The following is a 22522-nucleotide window of genomic DNA, read 5'->3' on the forward strand; positions in this document are numbered from 1 at the left end:
GTGAAAAAAGGAGCAGTGCAGTATTGAGCATTACTTTCTTTGCTAAGTGATACATAAATTAAAGATGTGTTGGTTTTACAAAAATACTTGTGCCCCAACTCATTATGCATTGTTTTAGTTTCCACCAACGTTCAGACATCTCTTGGCTGATGTCAGATTTTGTCTGTGCATGAATTTTATTTTATATACGGGAGATCTTTTCCAGAGGTTGATACATTGATATCATACCAGAGATATCATCAATCTGCTAGTTCACAAATGCTTTTTCCAAGAGCGTATTTATGAAAGATTTAATGCCTGATCTCTCAGTTCCTCCTGGGATGCCATAATACTTCTAATAAGGCAGGGGTTTCTTATTTTAGGAGTCCTGAACAATCTTTCTGAGATTATTAAACTGCTACTAAAGAGGGGTCAATGATGCTTCTTTATTGGTGCAGTTCGTGCTTCCATTTTGTTGATTAATGTAACACAACCTTGTTACTGTTTTTGCAGTTTCACATTTTCTTTAGTTTTCATATATACTGAAAAAGTCATGACAGGGATTCAAGTTCTTTCTTATTCGCTCAATGGCCTAAACACATTGCAGAGAACATTGCCAATGCTTTGTGTTTTTCCCCTCTCCTTCTGATGAACTTCTGCTTTGTCATTTCTGCCTGTCTTTTCAGTACATTACTTTTCATTGTTTAATATTAAAAACTTTGTACAACTTTGTCCGGCATCAAAATGCATCGCTTGAGGGGAACGGTTCTGCTAACGTTAAATCAAATCACTGCGCTCTGGACAATTAACATTCCCATCTTTAAAATAAATTGGACTGTAGAAGACTTATGCAGCAAAGTAATAAAAGTACTTGTTTTGCAGGAAGGATGGAGAAGCTGGTGAACTGTTTTTACCGAAGGCCTGACGCGGTTTCGAGACTTATCTGTTTCCCATGGGCTGGAGGAGGCTCGCTACATTACGCACAATGGGGAAAGTTGTTTGACAGTTCAATTGAAGGTGAGTTCCGTTTTTTCAAACTTCACTGGCTAGTAGATTGTTTGGGACTTCAGCACCTGTCCCAGATCAGGATTGACCAAGTATTAACTTTCAACCTTTCATATTGTATTGTGTACAGCAAGGTGTGATTGATATTGATATTTTATTTCTATCGCACTCGTAGACAAGTGTTTCAGAGCGCGAGAAGGCAAGGGAGGGGAACTGGGGAGAACAAAACAGCGATCTTACTAGGCCCAGTGACATTGAGAATGTGCAAGTGCATGGGAGAGGGGGAGGGTAAAAGTGCATGGAAGGGGGAAGAAGTGTAAAGATACGAAGCAGAGGAGAAACAGATAAATATAAATAAATAATGCGGCAGTGCAGCCAGCAATTTACAAGTGCCAGGTTTAAGGCCGCAGACTGGGTAGGTCTGATAAGTGCAAGAAGAAAAAGGCGGTGGGGGGGCTATATGGGTACAGATACAGACCCCAGTGCAAGGGGGGGGGGCCGGAGGCTGTGCAGGAGGGTGAGCAGGTACCTGCGCCCGGAGGACAGAAGGGGGGGGGCAGGTGCACAGTGCTGAGAGAGGACAGATCAGCAGGGGAAAGGGGGAGTGAAGGCAGAAGAAAAGAGGAAGGTCTTGAGGTGCTTCCGGAAACCAGAGATGGTTCTCAAGTTTTAGTGCGACAGGGAGGCTGTTCCAGAGGGAGGCCCCAGCCAAAGACAGAGATCTACCGCCAGCTTGTTTCTTTGAAAAACGACCCTGAGGGAGTTAGAGGTAGAGGAGCGAAGAGCTCGAGAGTGGAGTTATTTGCGGGGGATAGCTGAAGGTATTTAGGACCCAGGCCCCAGAAAGCCTTGTGGACAATGCAGAGGGTTTTGAATGTAATCCTTGCATTCACTGGGAGCCAATGGAGAGATTTCAGAGCTGGAGAGATACGGTCCCAGGGCTTGAGGCCAAGGACAAGTCTCGCTCTGGATTAGTTGCAGAGGGCGGAGAGTAGAGGCGGGTAGATTTAGAAAGAGGCTGTTAGAGAGAGAACCAGAACATGAGCTTCTGGGGGAAGGAGAGGAAAGGCAGAGTACCTCTGAGGAGGTGCGGTAGGAAGTTTGACTTTATAGAGACCTCAGAGATGTGGGCGGAGAAGGAAAGGGTGCAGTTAAAGATGACTCTGAGGTTCATAGCCTCGCAGGTGGGGGTAGGAGGAGGGCCAAGGAAAGCCGGCCAGAGAGTGGGGGGAAAGGGTGGTGAAGGTGTGTCAATGAGGAGGATCTCCGTCTTGCTGGCATTCAGACAAAGGTCATTGGCGGCACACCAATCTTGAATGGCAGTTAAGCAATCGGAGATGAGAATCGTCATCAGCGTAGCACTGGAAATTTGAGCAGAAAATAGCAATGCAATGGGCAAGAGTTGCCAGGTATTGGTTGAAAAGCCAGGGCGAGAGGTTAGACCCCTGGGGAGCACCACAGGTAGAGAGGAAGATAGATGATAGGAAGGACCCAAGGTGGACCTGGGAGGGTCGATCAAAGAGGAAAGCAGTCAGCCAGGCCAGAGCCTGATCAGTGGTACCCAGGTTTTCACGGAGACGGTTGATCAGGATGGTATGGTTGACCGTGTCGAAGGCAGAAGAGAGATCGAGGAGGATGAGGGCAGAGGGAATGTTAGTCAGTTGGAGAGCAGATCTTCACGGATGTTCAGGAAGTTTCCGTGCTTCTGGCAGCTCTGAAGCCAGACTGGTGGTCATGGAGACAGCCAGCAGAATTGGACTGAAGGTTAAGCTGAGAGATGGCCAACTTTTCCAGGAGTTTGCCCAGAAAGGAAGTAATGGAAATTGGGCAATAGTTAGATGGACAAGAAGGATCAGCTGTGGGTTTTTGGAGAAGAGGATGCACAAGGAAGTGCTTCAGAGGGGAGGGGAAGGATCCTGTGGCAAAGGAATGGTTGCAAAATCAGCAAGGGTCTCAGCGAGGGTGTCAATGTGGTCCTTGATGGTTTTCAGAGGAACAGTTTTGACAAGGCTTTCATAGATAGGACTTGTCTAGCGACCTCGTCAGCAGAGAAAAGGGGAAAGAACAAGAAGGATGGTGGGGGGGGGGGTGGCTAAAGAAAGGTCAGCAGGCACGAGGGGAGAGGAGAAGTGGGGTAGAGAGGGTGGACAGGATGTCCTGGGTTTTTTAAATAAAGTGAGAGGCAAGGGCATTGCAAAAAGCCTGGGAGGCAACAGGAGGGGTAGAGACTGCAGGAGGGTTGGCCAGCTCCTTGCATATTTTGAAGAGTTCGGCCAAGTTGTCAGATGCCGCAGAGACTTAAGCTTGAATGTGGACTCTTCTTTATGAGGACAGAGAGTCGGTATTGCCTTTTGTAGCAGGTGACCGGCCAGTTTGTCAGAGGATAAACAGGAAGCCCTCCATTCCCTCTCAGCCGCCCTACACTTGCATTTAAGTGTAGCTAGGTCAGAGTCATACCAGGAATTGCACTTGGCTTTGGACTTTAAACAGATCCGCATGACAGGGGCAAGAGCATCAAGGGTATCATGAATTGAAGAGTAGAGCAGAGACAGGCTGTGTCAGGATGTGAGAAAGCCAGAGGTGGAGGTCTGGGGGGAGGGTGAGAAAGTGGCTGCAAAAGCCTCAACTGACACACGCTTCATGGGCCGGATGTCTGAGAAGGTAGATGGCGTTGTTTGGGTAGGCTTGGCTTGGGGGGAAGAAGATGAGATGAGATGAGATGAGAGGAGAGGAGGGAGTGATCGCTCCAGGAGAGAGGAGTGGTCAGAGGGATGGAGAGGGGGAGGTCAGAGGAGATCAAGACATCGAGTGTGTGCCCTGCCGAGTGAGTCGGGCCAGAGGGGAGGATGGACAGGGAGAGGGAGTCGCAGAGGTCACAGAAGAGTGCAGAGGAGGAACAAGGAGAGTCTAAATGTATATTGAGGTCCCTGAGGAGGAGGAGTTGAGTATTAGAGGCCAGAAGGGAGGAGGAGAGGTCCGCCCACTCAGAGAGAAATTAGGTGATTTGACCAAGAAACCGTTAGATGGTAGCCACTGTAAGAGAATGGGTAGGCGAGAGAGAATGCCTACAGACAGGGCATTCAAAAGAGGAGTAGGTCTGAGTGAGAATGATAGAGGCAAGGCAGGAATCCACTCGGGAAAGATCAGGGCTACTCCCTTCCTCACCCCGCCAGACCGGGAGGATCTGGGTGTGGAGAGGATCTTCTTGTAGCCATCAGGGAGGAGAGTGTCAAAGCTTGTGACAGAGCCGGCCCTGAACCAAGTCTCAATAAAACCAAGGACATCAAGGCCTAGTTCTTCAAGGAGGTGGCAGATGACAGAGGAGTGTTTGACAGCAGAGCGAGAGTTACGAGTGGCAATATGAAGAAGGTTGCCAGCCTTAAAGACCTTCCGGGGAGGGGTACAGATCAGAGGTACACCCGCCCGGAGGAGGAGGAGGAGGAGGAGGAGGATGACGAGGAGGAGGAGGAGGATGAGGATAGTCAATGGAAAAGCAGTTGGAAAAGATAGGAGAAACAAAAAGCGCCATTGGAGTGGTAGTGAGGAGAGGATGGAGAAACTGGGGGCCTTAGGCAGGTAGGTGTGGGACAAAAGAGAGTGTTGAGGTCACTGGGCTGGCAAGTTACAGAGACACATCAGTATACAAGCAAAATACAGAGAATTTCACAATGGGCAGCAAGATTTGACTTTTTAGCACAAAGCAAAAAACGGCAAGATTGGACTTTTGAGCAGATAGCCAAAACAGCAAGATTTTACTTTTTAATCTTGGATTCAGATGTTAGCAAAGGGTTTTAGGTAGCACTGCGCATCAATGGGAGTAACGAGCAGAAAGAACAGTGATAGTCAAAGGTGGTAGGAGTGAGTCCATAAGGAGGGAACAAACCCATAGTTCTGGAGGAGGCAAAGTCAAGGCAGTCTGGATTTCTTAGAGGAGTGAGGTGGCAGCATCATTGTGGCGAAGGTGCAGGGAGGACCCCAGTTAGCATTCCGGAGGCGGACAGGGAGCAGGCATGGGCCTTAGAAGTGGTGAAAATGATTGCCTTCAACAGCATGAAGTTACTGCCTTTCCTAAAGGCAGGAGGAAGTGTTTAGTGTTGGCAAAATTAAACCATATAGGAGATCTATTTTGTTTGGTTTTATGGCCACTTTGAGTGGGAGATTGAGGTTCAGGGTAATGTTCAATCTTTCATGGAAAGAAACAACACAAATAATTTCTCAAGCGGCAAGACCTTAAAACGAACATCTTCATATTGTTAATTTTCATTAATAAATGCTGATAGCAAGGTGTTTTCAATATGTCTTACAATATGGTTGATGAAGGGGATCTCTAATATCCACAGAGGATCAACATGGCTTGAAGCCAAATGGAAATGCCACTGAGAGTACAAACCATATTCGGCTCATTTACTGGGGTCCCTGTCCTGGTGATGCTGCAGGAGAGGCAGGGGGGGTGAGTCTCTATTGTAACTTTATTGATGCAGTGAAAGTCTTCCAAAGGATGGGAAGTGGATTATTTTTGCGAAGCATTCTGGCCTGCTATCAAAAATTGTCTTTGGTAGTTAGTTTGAGAAGAGAAGTGAACATTTTAGTACCATTAGAATTGGTAGCAGGGCCAGGCTGGGTTGCCCCCTCTCTCTGTTGCTTGTTGCAGTTTTTATTGAGCCATTCCCACATAGCGTGGAGATGTGGAGGAAGGGAGGATCAAACCCTTCTCCACAATAATGGACAGGTAATTAAATGGGCCTAGTATGCAGACAATGTTGAAATTCCTACCTCCATTCAGTCAATCTGCATGATTTTTTTTAGGCATTTTGCTTAGTGACTGGCTATTTAATCAATGCCACTGAGATGCAATGAATGATCTGGAACTGTATGGACTATCCCGACCCTAATGGTAAGGTGAAATACTTGGGTGTGACCATGTTTCGTGTGTGAAGAAAAATGTAGACTGCATTATTCTGCATTTCCTTCCACAATCTTTCAGCATTCTATTACCTGTGACCTGTATCTTGTCCATACAATACCAAAGTTCACCGAAGTATTTGGGAAAAATGCAGTGACAGTCCGGCTGAGTTGGGTTTTCCCCATGATGTGGCACTACTTTAGCTTCTCATTTGGTACAGAGCAGCTGCTGTGTGAGAACAAAAAGCTCATGACAACATTTGCAAAGCTTAATATGGGACAGACCAAGCGTTTACATAATGTTTGTTCGATGAAGTTTGCATATCTTTGTCTACCTTTGACTCCAGTGCTATTGAGCATCACATTAATAGACGACCAACCTCATTTTCAGATGGGAATATTTTCAGAAAAGGTTGCAGAGGAGGATTGTGGCCCATGTCATAGGCTACTGTGAGCCAGTGTATATAGATAATTTTGAATTGCGTTCTGAAAACATGGTGAAAGATTCTTGCTACATTTAACACTGTAACGCATAATTAAACTTGAGCCTTACACTGCCATTGGCGCTCATCACATGTAGTTGGTTTAAATGTATATATTCATTTGTTTATTTGGTGTTTTTTTTTTAAATCACACCTTTCACCAAATAGATTTAAATTAACATTTGCATATCATTTAGTTGATTTTACAATACTAAAGCAAATCTCTTAATGTGTGCCTCAAGTTTAATTTCTTCTCCATTAAAACAGTTTCTACATCAATACATTCAGTCAAGATTATCTAAACACATAAAGTATTTGAGAAATAACTTCCCCAAAGTGTACCACACCTAATACCAACACAATCTGATTGCCATGCATCAGTTTTTTCCAGATGGTTTTAAGGACCTCCTTGCTGGGGGGGTGCTGTTGCGCACAAGAGGAAATGGCCGCTCTTGTGTAAGCTCTGGCGAGGACAAGGGCCGTAATGCCTAAATATCCATAGCCAGATTCCGGTTCACCGCAAAATCAACGGGAAACGTGCAGTGATGCCCGTAGGACTGCCGGGCAGAGTTTGGGAGCGGAAACTCGAGGGACGCCGGCCCGGTGGCGAACACAAAATCCCACGCGCTGCAAGGGAGACAAGCCTGAGACACGCCGCAGGTGGAGAGGAGGAGCCCTGCGCCAACCAGCACCAGCGGCAACAAAGGACGAAAGGCCCAGCTGCGCCTGGGGAGGATCGCGGGCGCTCCGGAGGCCATTGAGCGCCTGCGGACCCCCCCAGAACCATCACTGTTGTCGCCTGGGGGGAGCGGCTTTCCCTGAGGACGGATACTTGTGCCGTCAAGGTAGGTGCATAACCACAATCCACTAGCCCCCCCCTGGGAGCAGCGCCCAATATAACAAACACTTGGTAGGCCCCAGCGGACACTCGGAGGCACCGGAGGGAGAGGCATGTGATTAGACTGCGCCCCGGGGCAGGGACTAGCTTCCCTGCCACGATCGGAGGCAAGTGACGCTGGGGGGGGGAGTGAGATAGAAAGCTCTGCATTCCCCCGGAACCAGCTATAGGAGCCTCCCTACTGGGCAGCACCCCTTCCTGCCTGCATCGGCCCAGGCCCGCCTGCCCAATCCGTATTCCACGCAGCGCGATTCGAACTATGACATGAGCTGAAAAGTGCCAATGCTGCCCAGAATACTGAACATAGCAAGCTGGGGGGAAGCGCGCAGGCATCACAGAGAATCCCCTGGCCACGCAACCCCAATAGAGGAGATCCCAGGGAACCCCAGGCGCCGAATTTAGCAGAGGACACTTGCATTGGACTTACCTTGGAACAAAGATATGAAATTCATGCCAACTGGGCAGGCTAGAGGGCTGGTCGTGGGGGAAAGGGTGCATGAGAGGCAGCACCGAAACATATTAGCACATGCGGCTACCAGCAACGACTACAGGGGAAACGCACCTTACCAACAATAAATCTATCCCCGAGACCCTACAATAAGTACAGTAAGCCAATACACGAGATAGAGGCTTCCCACAAGAAAGGGCAGCGGATAACCGATTTTCGAACCACGGGCACAACAGACAAACGCAGGTGCATAACACCAGCCCAGACAGCAATCCGAGACCCCCGCAAGATGGCTTGGTCCACCACTTTTGCCCCCAAGGCATAGGTAACACGAAAGAGGATTGCCGGGCCCCCCCCCCCCCTCCCCCAGGGTCCGCCTCGTTCCGGGGAAGGGAGAGGAAGGAAACGATGCCCAAAGGCTTTGGCCCTAAGAAGGCACAAGGAGCCATTGAAAAATACACAACAGCGGTAAGGAAAGAAACAGAGCTAGCAATGGCCGAGGAGTCGCCCCTATGGGGGCAGCTGGCTGCTCCACCACCAATGATGGACCCTCAGGCTGTCTTTCAGGCCATGCAACAGGGCTTCTCTTCCCTCAACGATAAGCTTGACGGAATAACAGCGAATGTTGCCTCCATTAAAGCACAACTTGACAAAACAACGTCACGAATGACAGAAGCGGAGACGAGGATATCTGGTACGGAGGATGCACTGGAGACTCGGAAGAACACAGTGTCCACAATGGCAATAGAGCTTGCAACAGTGAAAGCCAAATGCGAAGATCTGGAGGCTAGATCCAGGCGGAACAACATCCGCATTATCGGAGTTCCAGAGGAAGCACTGAAAGGGTCTATGGAAAAGGCAGTGGAAGATCTCCTACGTAATCTCATGGGAGACCCTGGATGGTCGACAGTGTTCATCGTGGAACGGGCTCATAGGTCACTCGCCCCAAAGCCCAAACCTGGCGCATACCCTGGGCCTATAATAGCACAAGTGATAAACTACAGAGACAGAGACCTAATTTGAAAACTACCAGAGGAAAACAAGAATTAAGATGGGAAGCCAACATAATACGCATCTTTCCGGATTTCACATTAGCTGTACAACAAGAAAGGAAACTATTTACAGGAGTCAAGAAACTGCTTTGGGAACGTCAAGTACAATATGCAATGCTTTACCCGGCGAGACTGAAAATACAGCATCAGAACAAAGTATATTTTTTCACATTCCCAGAAGAGGCGGTGAACTTCGTGGAAACGCATATTCCTGCTCCACCCGTACAACCTATAAGCGAGAGATATTCCTGAAACATCGAAAGCATATAATAGAAAGCACGGACGCAATAAAGAAAAGACTCATGAAAGCAGAGGCCCCCTTGGGAGCCCACATAAGGGGAAACCATGACTTATTGTACGAATCATGATGTTGGGCATATCCCTGCATGTGTCAATATTAGTGAGAGCAACATGTTGAACTAGGAATACTGTAAAGAAGTGAATATGGCATGGGCACTTGAAGTCGCCACAGTTCCCCCTGTAGCAGGTGCACAAAATGTTGATGGGTGGGGAGGGGGAGCTTGAAGGGCATAGTTGAAGTTTGGGGAACTATGAGGGAGGTGGGAGGGGCCAGACAGGGGTTGTTGGGATTTAGTTATGGAACGGGAAAACCTAAAACAAAAAACACAAAGGTACTAAGCACTAAGGTTCCTGAGCACACACTGGGAATAAACCATCGTGCATATGATCATGACCATGTCCTAGATAATGGCTGAACAAGACACGGATAATATAAAAATTCTGAGCTGGAACGTACGAGGCCTAGGGTCCCGAGTTAAGAAAAGACAGATAATAGCATATATCAACAGGCAGAGCCCCAAAATAATTTTACTGCAAGAAACGCACATAGGGCCTCACCACGAAAGGGAACTGGTGCCGAATTGGGGGACTCACCAATACTACACAAAGTACTCCAAACGGGCTAGAGGGGCGGCGACTCTAATTCATAAGACCCTCCCATTCACCTGTACTACTTCTGAATGCGACCCCCCCCCAGGGTAGATATGTACTACTCCATGGTACCCTCTACGACAAGGAGATAGTCCTACTTAATGTATATGGTCCAAATATCGACGACTCAGAGTTTTATTCCACACTATTTGAAAAACTGGCATCCTACCCCACGTCCTGTTTGATAATTGGAGGAGATTTTAACACTGTCCTCGATATTCATCTAGATTGCACCTCAACACAACCAAGAGCATTCTCCAAGGCAGCGCAACAGATGCTCACACATATGACTGATCTAAATATAAAAGATGTGTGGAGAACATTAAATCCCTCAAAAAGGGAATATACATATTACTCCACAGTACACAATATGCACTCTAGAATAGATTTATGGCTGGTGGACAACGTAGCTTTGGCATGGGTTGATGGTGCACACATTTATCCCAGGACATACTCCGATCACTCACCAATACAACACTGCGTATTCCCGACATCACGATAAACAGACCACCATGGAAATTTAAACATGCGGCCCTACAAAACCTGATCTACAAAACTGCACTGACCAAACAAATACAGGAATACTTTGACATAAATGAGAACTCGGTTTCTAGTCAGGCAATATTGTGGCAGGCATTTAAAGTCTGCATACGAGGCAGCTCAATATCCACAGAAAGCAGAGTTCTCAAAGATATCTAGAGGTAGACTAGCGCGCTTAGAAGCACAAATGTCCTCCTTACAATCCCTACACGCACACACCATCTCAGCTGAGCTCAGAGATTAAGCTTAAACTAGATGAATACAAAGAAGCGGCAGACCAAGAGATCCGATACTTCGACAAGCCAGCGACGGCACATAGATACGGGGAGAGTGAACATCCAGGGCGGTTATTGGCCAGAACAATAAGAGGTGAAAGAGGCCCTACAACCATACCATGTATAAAATTAGCAGATGGCACAGTTACCGCGGACAACAATAAAGTTAGAGACGTTCTATGAATTCTATAAGAAACTATACTCCCCGCAATGCCACATCACGGAGGAAGAGATAGACCAATATCTCTCCCAAATACCCACGACGTTAATAGCGGACACCACTAGAGAGTCACTAGAAAGTCCGATAACTGAGGCAGAGAACGGAGGCTATAAAAACTTTACCCAATGGGAAAGCACCTCGGACAGATGGCCTGGGGGCGGAATTCTATAAAGAATTCAGCCCCCTTTTGGTACCCAGATTGCATGCCGTCTGGGTGGAAGCCTTAAACAAAGGGGAACTGCCAGAAACTACCAGAGAAGCGGTGATTACACTATTGCTTAAACCGGGGAAACCCCCAGAGGAGTGCGGCTCGTATAGACCGCTGTCACTAATAAATACTGATGCGAAGATCTTTTCAAAAATACTAGCAACTCGATTAACACCGCTGATGCCCCATATGGTACATTAAGACCAAACTGGGTTTATTATGGGCAGATCCACAGCCACAAACATAAGGAGGTGCCACAACATTCTAGCTAAAATGGCCCTAGAGGCTTAAAGTATAGGGGTATCTCTTGATAAACAAAAAGCATTCGATACAGTCTTCTGGCGCTTCCTATTTGGTGTAATAAGAAATTATGGGTTTGGCCCCAATATTATAAAATGGATGCAAGTATTATATGCGCACCCTTACGCCAAGATAAGAGTCAACGGCACCTTGACAGATATATTAGTTACTCGGAGGTACCAGACAGGGCTGCCCATTATCACCCCTGTTGTTTGCTCTGGTGATAGAGCCCTAGCCGATATCCTCAGGTCACGATACAGTTCATACGGGTTATGGATCGAGGGCAGACTACAAATTATTACACTCTATACCGATGATATTTTGCTATATCTATGGAATCCAGATCGAACGTTGTGCAAGGTACTTGAAGAAGTCAAAAAATTTGGCAAATACTCTGGCCCAAGACTTAACCATAACAAGTCCGAGATTTTCCCGCTCGCAAAAAATACAGTAGTACCTAAAGACCTACATGGTCTCATCTGGAGGCCAATGCATATATTATATCTAGGGGCATACATTGCTAGAACAGATCAACTATCCCGGGCCCTAAACTATAGCGCGTAGCTGACACCCTATGTGCTAAGTTGAAACGCTGGAATGCTCTCCTCATCTCCATGATTGGAAGAATAGCCCTAGTCAAAATGATATTACCGAAACATTTCTACCTGTTCAACACAGTCCCGGTTTGGCCGGGTCGCGCCCTGTTTGCTAAAATGAAAAGTGTGTGTGTATCATTTGTGTGGGGTGGGCATCCTAGACTGAGCTGGAGGACATTGACTAATACATCTGCAAGGGGAGGTCTGATGGCACTTGACTTGGAGCTTTACTACTTGACAGCACAGGCGCATTACGCAGCCCAATGGGCCACAATCTTCAACATTCCCGGGATCACCCCCGCCTGGTATGAGGGAACGAGAGGCAACCATAACCTTACACAAGATGACTAGACCTACCCCCAAGCACCACAACTCCATAGACCCCACGAAGGTAACAATCATGGCTTGGGCCAAAATAGCAGACCTATATGGGACGGACAGGTTATACCACCCGAGTATGCCGCTATGGGGAGACCCCCAAACACCGTTCACCCTAGATGGGGAGGTGGCTTTGCATGGGAGTTGTAGAGGTATCGCCCAGTGGGGACAGTTATTTTCTGAGAAGCTCTTTGTGCAATGGGAAGACATTAAAGATATAGTGGGAAACACGAACAAATATAAGCTACAATATATGCGTGTGAAAACTGCAATACAAAATGTATGCCCCACCTTCCCTAATGAACCAGAGATAAACATGGTGCTTGGCTATATGTTCACAGGGGGTCACAGAAAATAACAGCCTCTGCACTGTATAAAGTTATAATGCAAACGCGCACAGTAGGAAATCACACGGCCAGGAGCAGGTGGGAACAGGACCTGGGGCAACAAATAGCAGACATGAATGGTCCCAGATCTGTGAATTGACCAAACAAATATCATGCAACGCCAGGTACAAAATAATACATTATAAAATAGTACACCGGACTCATTACACCCCAGTTAGGCTTAAATTAATCTATCCCGCCTTATCGGGAACGTGCCCGAGGTGTAGTGCTGAGAATGCAAATATATACCATATGCTCTGGGCATGCATAAAGTTGAGAGATTACTGGACAGAGGTTTGTGCAGTTTTGGATGAAATGGCGGACCAACCTGTGCTTGTTGGGTGCGACTGGTAAAATGAATCAGACTTGACGAACATTGCTAAATCTTGGCCTGTTAATGGCTAAAAGAGCGATACTTATGAAGTGGAAAAATGTAAACCCGCCAACTAAGGCAGATTGGGACAGTGATATGCTATATACAAATGATACAGAGGAGCTATATATAGACTCAGTGTTGCCCTCTTCCAGACCCAGAAATATATGGGCCAGGTACAAACAATATCTAGCAGACAAAGCAGAAATTGAAAACTCAGAAGCGGAAGCAAAGTAATTTGTGTGCAATTTATTTTCTGAAATGTTTCTTCTTAATTTTTGTATGTGCTTACCTTGTGCAACAATAAATAAAGTTTGGAGAAAAAAAGGACCTCTTTGATGATCCATTACCAACACCCTTGACATCCTTGCCCCAGTCATGAGGATCCACCTGAAGCCTGCCTCTAAGCGTAACACCTGGGACGACTCAGAACTTGCAGACCTAAAACGCAAGTGCAGGGTTGCTGAACGGAAGTTGCACAATTCAGGCTCACCCTTGTACAAACTGGCCTGCCGCCTGATCCAGAGACACTACAGACGCTCCATGCGTGCCAAAAAAGAGCCCAAATTCAGGCATGAGTGTGCAAGGCATCTAACAACACGGCTGAACTCTTCAAAATCTGCAGGGAACTTGCCAAACCGTCAGCAGTTTCCTCTGACCCTACTCCTTCCAAGGACCTGTGCAATGGATTCTCCTCTGAAACCCGGGACATACTGAACAGCCTTGCCACGTACTCCTTCCCCCTTTTGCCCACTCCTACCTATCACACTTCCCCCTTCTCCTTTGCTCCTGTCTTCCCCAAAGAAGTCACCACAGTTGTCAACTCCATTAAGGTCTCCTCTAAGCAGGTTGCCCCATGCTCTTTCAGAACCATCAAGGGCAACATCTCCTCTCTCGCCCCTGCTCTTGCTGATCTTTTTTATTTATTTGTATTTATTGTGTGATTTAGTTAAAACAAACTTTACACACATGTAGACAATCAGAATACAAGATAGAAAACATGTCTAACACAAATTATCATACAATGTTGAAAACAGTTTCAATAAATTCATTACAGTAATTAGCCTATCGTTTGGATTATTTAATAAATTCCACCACAAGTCTTCCCAAGTTAAAAGTGGGTGAATTGTAAAATAGAGTTTAAAAATCTCTGCCCGGTGGGTAGATAACATTGAACAATAAATAATGTGCTTCAAGGTCTTCACATTTAGATTACAGCAACGACATTGACAATCTATTAGAGGCGCTCCAGATCGACCATCTATGACATTGCTAGTAGGAAGAAGATTTAACTTGATGCCCAACCAAAGAGTTCTAAGGTGCTGTGAGGCATGCAGGGATAAATATTTCTGCAGGACATTCCGAGGCTTGATATCCATAGAAAAATTGTCAAATATTTTATAGGAGCAGAGATTCTCCCTATTCTTTAACCAATCGGCCTTGTAAAGTAACTTCTTCACCTTGCCTGGATTCCGCTCCAACTCCTATAGAGAAATAAATGTGTCAGCCATCATCGACAACACTGAATTGGCCTGATTTTCAAGAACGACACAATTGCCCTGTTTAAACAATGTGTTACATTGAACAAACAGGGTAAATACTGGAGGAAATGGTATTGAGTGAAGGAGAAGTACTCTTCTCCAGTCAACCCTCGTGCTCGGTGACATAATACCAAAAATATGCTTTACCGGGGGGGGGGGGGGGGTGGCACCCAGATGCTTTAGAAATCGTTTCCACACAAAAGCCTCCTGCTTGGCCCAGTCAAGAGGTCCTTCACCTCTGCCCCATACGATAATTTTGGGACAGTCACCTGGTCATACAATTTTAAGACAGGTAACATTGAAAAACGACTATATTTTCTGTCGAGTACACTGAGTTGGGCTGCCGCTGAGATAGCACCTATTCTGAATTCATCAGTCACCAGCCACAAAGATTGTTTAGATCTAATGGTAACGTCCAAATACATAAATTCAGACACCACTTGTAGTCTGGTTCCATCAATGTGCCATCCAAAATTAGACCTCCCTGCTAAGATCTTTCTATGGTTAAAGATCAAGATCTTGGATTTTGTGACATTTATCGGAAGGCCCAATTCCCTGAAGAAATTCTGAGCCCGCAAAACAGTCTTCTGTAAACCGACTGCCGTATAGTCAATTAAGACCAGGTCATCTACGTAGAGAAGATATTGGAGAACAACCTGGTCCAACCTCAGAGGATTAACCCCTGGCCCCTCCAATGCAGCCCTGATTCCCAAGATATACAAATTGAAAAGAAAAGGGGCTAAAACGCAACCCTGTCTCAGCCCATGGTCAGCAGAGGTCCACCTTGAATAGCCAACTCGCTCATCCAATTTGACCGTGATCTTCAGATCTTTGTGTAAAAATACCAACATGGAAAGTTCAAGGGAGTTGAATAAAAGGTCCATGTTGATAACAATGTTCTTTACATATGTGGTGACGAAAGCCCAACTATTGTCTTAAGTTAAAAAATGAAAATAAAGGTGGTTAAAAAAAAAAAAAAAATACCAACATGGAAACTAAGGCCTTACGGCAGCCCCACACCTCAGCATTCCCCATCGCTAGTTGCGATCCACGCAATCAAAAGCTTTAGATATGTCAAGAAAGGAGAGGTTAATTGACCTTTTTGTTTGAAACTCCTGGCTTTTCAGGAACTGCAAAATCGTGCATTTAAGGGCAGTACTCGCCCCTTACGAAAGCCAAACTGACAACAGTCCATTTTACTGGCCAAAGTAGCCCATCTTTCCAAGGCATGGAGTAAAAAGCCACGTAAGATTTTGTACGACATCCAAAAGTGAGATGGGGCGATAATTCATTGGCTTTGCTCTGTCCCCCTTTTTATATATTACTATAAAAATGGCCTCTCTCCACGTATCCGGACACAGAGTCTGCCATACCACATTGCGGAACAGCTGTAATAAGACAGCTGCCCACAAGAGTGTGTCTGATTTAAGCGTTAAGTTGGATAAGCCATCAGGCCCAGGGATGTTGGAGGACCTGGCCCTCTTGATCGCTGTTGGAATTCCCGCTAGATCGTTGTCAAATAGGGCCCAGACATCTTCACCAAAAACAACTCCTTTAGAGTAGTTATCCACCCCTCTATGGAGTCTTCAAAAGTATACAAACTACTAAAGTAAGCCTCCCACTGATTACATAAAATAGTCTGTTGCTGTAGTGACAGTTGCACCCGCTCGCCCCTTTGGATAAGTCTCCAAAGGTTGGACGTCTGTCGAGAAGACAATACTCTAAGCATCTTGTCCACATGAGCTTGGAGAAGCAAGGCTCAGTGACCCTTTACCCAATTCCTATATGATAAACTAAGCCTGGCAATAGTGTGTGCCACATTTATACCCATTTTTAAGGTTTCTCTAATCTCCCCCCTCAACCTTCTCTTCCTTTCACGGATTTCCATGTTGTACACATGTCTAGATGTCACTTAACAACGTTCCCTTGTGAGATTCGAGCAGGCCCGGCTCCATGAAATTTTATCTGGGTGGGCCTGGGTTTTGATCAGGGGGGCCCATATTCCAATGGGTGTGGGTCTAGGTGTACCCTCAACAAAGTGCTGGTGTTGATCCTGATTTCACAGATCCAGATCCAGCAGAAAATGTCTTCAAAAGAGAAGCAAGGAAAATACTGTTGCAACATCAATCTACCTATCTTCCCTTTCCATCTGCTCTCCCCTTTCTGTTACATCTGATCCTCCTTAACCTTTCACCGTCCAGTCGCCTTACTTTAGCTGCCCTAACCACCGTTTTCATTTACCTCTCCTCCCACCTATTCACACCAGCACCCAGCATGCCTTTCCTGGACTGGCTTGGGAGAATTGAGGGTGATGCCTCCTCCTCGTCGTCGTCGTCCTCCTCCTCCTCCTCCTCCTCCTCCTCTGAGAGGACGGAGCAGTGAGGCCCCCAGTCTTTTTACCATCTCAGATGGTGTCCGCCCAACAATACCTTCTTGCGCACTGTGGCTACTCCCAGCAGGCCCCGGAGGAGATGCTTGTGGTCTTGTTGTGAAAGATAAACCCCCACCCAGGATACTGAAGCAAGGGCTAGGAGATTTTGATTCCTACAACATTTTTTAAAAATTCTAACTTCTTTACATTTCAAGAACAGAATATACCATGCCCATTCAATACAGGTAGTCTTGTTGATCTTAACAATATTTTGAGCACAATAACATATCCTCCAATAACGTACACATGTATACAAACCTTTCTTCATGCACCCATTCCACAATCTCCTTCCCCCCCTTCTTTCCAACTGAACCCATACAGTAGTCCCATTCTGAATGTCTCCCATCAATGGTTCGTGTCCAAAACTACATTTGAAACAAACAAAAAAAAATGTTGTTGCATTTGTGCAGCACATTTTAATTACGTTGAGAGTGCAAGGGAATGCTAGGGCTGTAAGGGCTGCATCAGGAGGCAGACAGTGCAGGTTGAGGGGTTTGCGGCCTCCTGGTATTACTCCTTGTGGGGGGTGCCCCTGTACATCATTGTCTGGTACATAGTGTTTACATACTGCTTACAATATGGAATTGTCCATGATGATTCTTCGTTTGATGTGTTTACTTTGATTTGCTATTGACTGACACAATTGTGTTCAATAAATGTGGCCCGGATATTTTCAAAGTTAGATGTGTGTGTGCCCTAATGCCTGTGCTGCCCATCTATTAAACCACGAGTTAGGATTTTTGGAATAGCTTATAATGCAAACTGAATCAGTTCTAGGGGCACCTAATTTTAACAGGTAAGGCATAGTGAAATAAAAAAATATGCCCACGATCACACATTTTGGTGAAATGGCAAAGCCATAATTTGAGCCTAGCCTGAAATTTAGATACGTGACCACACATTTTCCAAGCTCAAGTTGGTAAAAATGTGTGTTTGGCTTTGAATAACTAAAATAATACTAAATTGTATACAGATTACTTTAAAAAAATGCACAGGTCACATGATAAACCAACCTGACTATCTATTCATCATTGTAGAAACATGTTGATGAAAAGATTAAGGGGGGGATTTTGTTTTGTATCCTAAATTGCACAGATCAGAATTCTCCTGCTTGCCCATTTTTGCAAAAGGGGCCATTCATTAATTTTCATCTTTTCCAGCAAGTACTAGAAAAGTAAAGAGTAAAACACAGGCGAAAATCGCGTTTGCTATTTACTTTACCACTACGTGTCTGGAAAAGTGTAAATTACTTGACTTAACGATTGGCGGAGCCATCCAAAATGGTTCCTAAGGACTCTCACGCTTTTTTCAGGTGTAAAGGTCGGCAAGTCCCATAAGAACCTATTGGTTTTCCACCAACGTAAAAATACATGCTGGTGGACTTCCAATTGAATTTGGCAGGGGGAACTTGTTAAGTCCGATCTGCTCTCCAACTTCACCTGTCAAATCATACAAAATCCTGCAGCTCATAAAAGGTGAAGCTACATTCATTTAGCGCCACTTCTTCCACTCCGCTTGACCTGGAACATGATCCTCTATGACTGTAGCTTTATTTTCCCCATCCTGAATGGATGCCTACAAGCTCCAGCATAGAAATTAAGGAGAACTTAGAAACAATCTTATACAGCCGCAAAGTGAAATGAAATGCATGACAAGGTTATTGTTTCACAGAGCTTGTTCTGTATCCCCTTACTTACTAATCACCCAACAATCACACTTAAATAGCTTCTTAAAATCCTATATAATTTTGTTTTAAAGTGGCATAGCAATGGTCACTGCCTTTTTACCTTTTCTTATCTCTAATCACTACCTTTTGTAAATCTTCCTCTGAGATACGTTAAAAAGATAGGATCTCACTGGTAGGGCCTGATCAGCCCTGGCTGTTTGTATTTGAGGGGAGAGAGTAGAGCAGTAGGGGGGCATTGGCATGTGTCCAAATGTTAAATCCACCTCTGATTGCACTCTTTAGAAAATATCTAAATACTGCTCTTTAGTTATAAAAGATGTACACATTTTATACTTTGACCGCAACACAACGTTTATAGAAAACGCTCTTTTTTGTTATTATACGAGTGTTCATCTTTCATTTCCGGCACTGCCTAAACACCCAGCACCCAGGATTGACATCATTTTTTCCAAACAAATCCCACAACACACATGACATATTCTGTTTGCATGCAAACTCTGTAAAGTTATTCAAATAGAATGAGGTTATCAAGTCAGTACTTATCAGTTTGAATCATGAAACGTTCTGTCAGAGTAGACTAGCCTTCCAAACAAAGATATATTCCAAATATACTTAAAATGCCAAATTACTTAAAATTATATCCGGATCGAAAAATCAGAGACATGTTCCTGAGATTCAGACTAAACCTACTGCCAACAAGAGAAGTGTTGGGGAAATGGAGCCAAAATAAAGTGCAAGTAGTGACTGCAGATTCTGTCAGATAATAGGGAAAACCGAAACACTCTATCGTGTAATTATGGAGTGCGAGGCACTAAATCAAAAAAGACTGATCTTTAGCGCCAAATACGCTAGTGCCATAATCGAAATGGGAAAAGAAGAAAGATGGAGTCAAATCAAATGAGCTGCAGCTTGATTCCCTAGTCGTAGCAAGCAAGACACCCACATCTGGGCATATACACATTCACTGAGGGAGACAAACGGAAGCCAAAATGCATTGGCAAAGCTAACGTCTTGGGCTTTTGATTAGGGATGGATAGGCATTTGCCAGGCACTGCCTTAAGGGTACCACCTGGCCATAAAATGGGAACAGCTGGAAAATGGTGCCATAACTGCGCATATGATGGCATTGCTTGGCAAATGTCTGCTAACACCTATGCGCAAGCCAAAACTGCTGGCTTTATGATTGCCTGTTTAAGACAGGACTTCAGTGCAAGTCACAGAGCCATTGACATATATATTGCTTATAAAATCAACTGGCTGAAGACAAACATTAAGAGAATGTTATTGCACCAGCAGCTCATTATAGAGGTAATTAAACACTCAAAAGAATGCTTAGATATAACAGTGGCAGGCCCTATACAGCAAGACGTTTGGTGTGACTTTGTGATGGAGCTTGCTCAAAGAGTTCTAGAAAGGTTAGGTTTTTGGTGGTGAGGCATTGACATAGCCACATCTAGTCATTAGGTGGGTAAATGACCAAACACACCCATAGGATGTGTGTTTCTCCTCACATTTTATTGCCATCCTATCTGTGTTCCACAGCATGTGTTCTGGTTGCACCTAATAGGTAAAAAGTCTCTGAATCAATTAGTACCACTGTCATTGCTCTGGCCAGCCTTCCATACCATTTGCATATCAGCCATGACTCTGTCACTAATGTCAGAAGCCCTTCCCAAACTGCTAGACCACAGGGCCTAAACATTCATATGGTTGCTTGTGTTCCAGTCCAGATGGAACACGGCCTAGCAATTGAGATTGAACTGCTCCTTTTGGTGGCAGCACCAAAAGTCATTTGCTAATGGCTTGTCGCCTTCTCTAATTGCACTGACATACTACAGAATTATGGCATGGAATTTTGCGCAGAGCAATGGTAGTGATAATGTTTAATTCAAAGCCTTGCATGTATCACTTTTTGATTGTACTCTCTCCCCCCCAGAATTACATTTTTGTTACTACCAACCTTATCTTTTCACTTATACTCAAGTAGTTAATGCAGCAGAATATATACTTTGAATGTCATTTGTAAGGGCCCCCAGTCAGTTGACGCACCTTATGCAGAAATCTGTGTTCAAGCAACTTTACCTGTCATTTATTGTTTGATATAGTTAACCATTTTATTAAGCATGATGTGAAAAACCACTATATTACCACAAAAAATAAACATACTTGAAATTACAGAAACCAAAATTGTGATTTTAGGTTTGAGAAAATATTTGTAGGCAGCCTTCTTGAATAAGTGTGCTACCTCACTTAGAGGTGTGAATGGCCCCCATATCCCTGGTCATTTGTAATTTCATGGCGTGGGGCATAAATCATTGCCTAGGGCAAGATAACAAATCCTGCACAAGGCCTCCTGCAAGTCAGCCTCTCAGAATGATGTCTCTGAGGTTGCTGCTGAATGTTAAGAGTGATATCCACCCCCACTCCCTCGGTTACCAGTGGTGTATAACACCACTGACATGGTCTCCTTTCTAGGGAGGGGGGGGGCAGATGTTGGCTCTGGGGGGGCCTGGCCCCCCTGACCCCCTGCTGGAGCCGGGCCTGGATTCGAGGCTGGTATAAGAACAGATAGGTTGGGGCGAGAATGAACGAGGACACAACTCTACAAAGAGACACCCCACAAAATCTACATCAATACTAGCGTTAAATCTGTGTACATATTTGGGTTTCCATATAACTACATGGTTATGAGGATTAATTTCCACTGCATCAGAAAACAGGCCCCCAAAACCAGCCCTAACACGCAAGTGAAAGCTGGCATTGTCGGATTCCACACTAAAATAATCAATAAATGGGAGGAGGGAGGAGGATACAAAGTCTAAAATGGATCTTGATTGAGCACTTGACCAGATATAGCACGGCGGGACATCGTCCTGAAAATGACCATTCAAAGGAACCAGGTCCAGACCATCCAAAGAGGCATGTAGTACCAACCCACGAGCTCTAGCAGATTGGGAGAGAAACCTTAGAGATCCCAGTTGATACCACTTAGGATCTAAACATTCGGAGTTAAAATCGGCCAAAATAATAAAACAAACATTATTTTTTTTTTATTTGTATCCGGTTTATACATATTAAACCTTTACAAAATTTACAGTAAAATTTTCACAGTATTAAAAAGGAAACAATTGCAACATTATTCCAAATATAAAAATCATCAGACATAATACACAGTATATATTAGTCCATTGCTTTACAGATATAATTTCGTTTTAGAGTCCCTCTACAGTGTTTCCCATATTTCAAAACTTATGCATATTGATAGAACATGAGGGAGAGAGGCCCATATCTGTCTTCAAGAAATACTTAGAACTCTAACATAAATTCTTTACAGTACTAGTTTGTTCTTTCGAAGGTTGCCAAACCACACACTTCTACTAAAAAGGTAACCACAGCTAGCTTTAGTGTGTTTGACTTTCCATGTAACATGTACCACCATAGTGATTCAGTATGAACCCTGGAGGGGTCATGAACACATTTTCCAAACACATTTAATCTCTGTTGGACTATTGTTGCGCAGTGTAAAAGAAGATGTTCAAGTGATTCGGTCGTATAAGCGCAGTGACAAAAGCGACAGGAGATTTTTTGGCCCGTGGCAGATCTAATCTCGAAGTTCCCCAGTAGGGAGCACATTGAAATGAAAGCGTAGATAGATTGCTCCCCTTATAGGATCTGTAAATTTCAACATACCTAGCTCTTTCCCCTCTGCGACCAGTTGTTTATAGATCTTAGAGGCAGCCACCTTTTCGGTGGTGGCGGCCCAGTCAAACCATTGCAGCCGTTTTTTCACGCCCATTGGATTAACAAATAACATTTCATGTGAAACATCGATGGTATTGAGGAGATCTACACAATCTTTCTGTAGTTTCA

The 22522-nt window shown here is 44.9% G+C and overlaps 1 protein-coding gene across 1 annotated transcript in view; it reads left to right on the forward strand.

Annotated features, from left to right (window-relative positions):
* Positions 1-22522, forward strand: part of OLAH (oleoyl-ACP hydrolase) — a 545979-nt gene that overhangs the window by 94652 nt on the left and 428805 nt on the right. Inside the window, exon 2 of the mRNA XM_069648395.1 lies at positions 862-996. Coding sequence (XP_069504496.1) covers positions 862-996 — 135 coding nt within the window. The remainder of the gene's footprint in view (positions 1-861; positions 997-22522) is intronic.

This window comes from Ambystoma mexicanum, chromosome 2q, assembly GCF_040938575.1.
Source record: "Ambystoma mexicanum isolate Mex_15411 chromosome 2q, UKY_AmexF1_1, whole genome shotgun sequence".
Lineage (NCBI taxonomy): Eukaryota > Metazoa > Chordata > Amphibia > Caudata > Ambystomatidae > Ambystoma > Ambystoma mexicanum.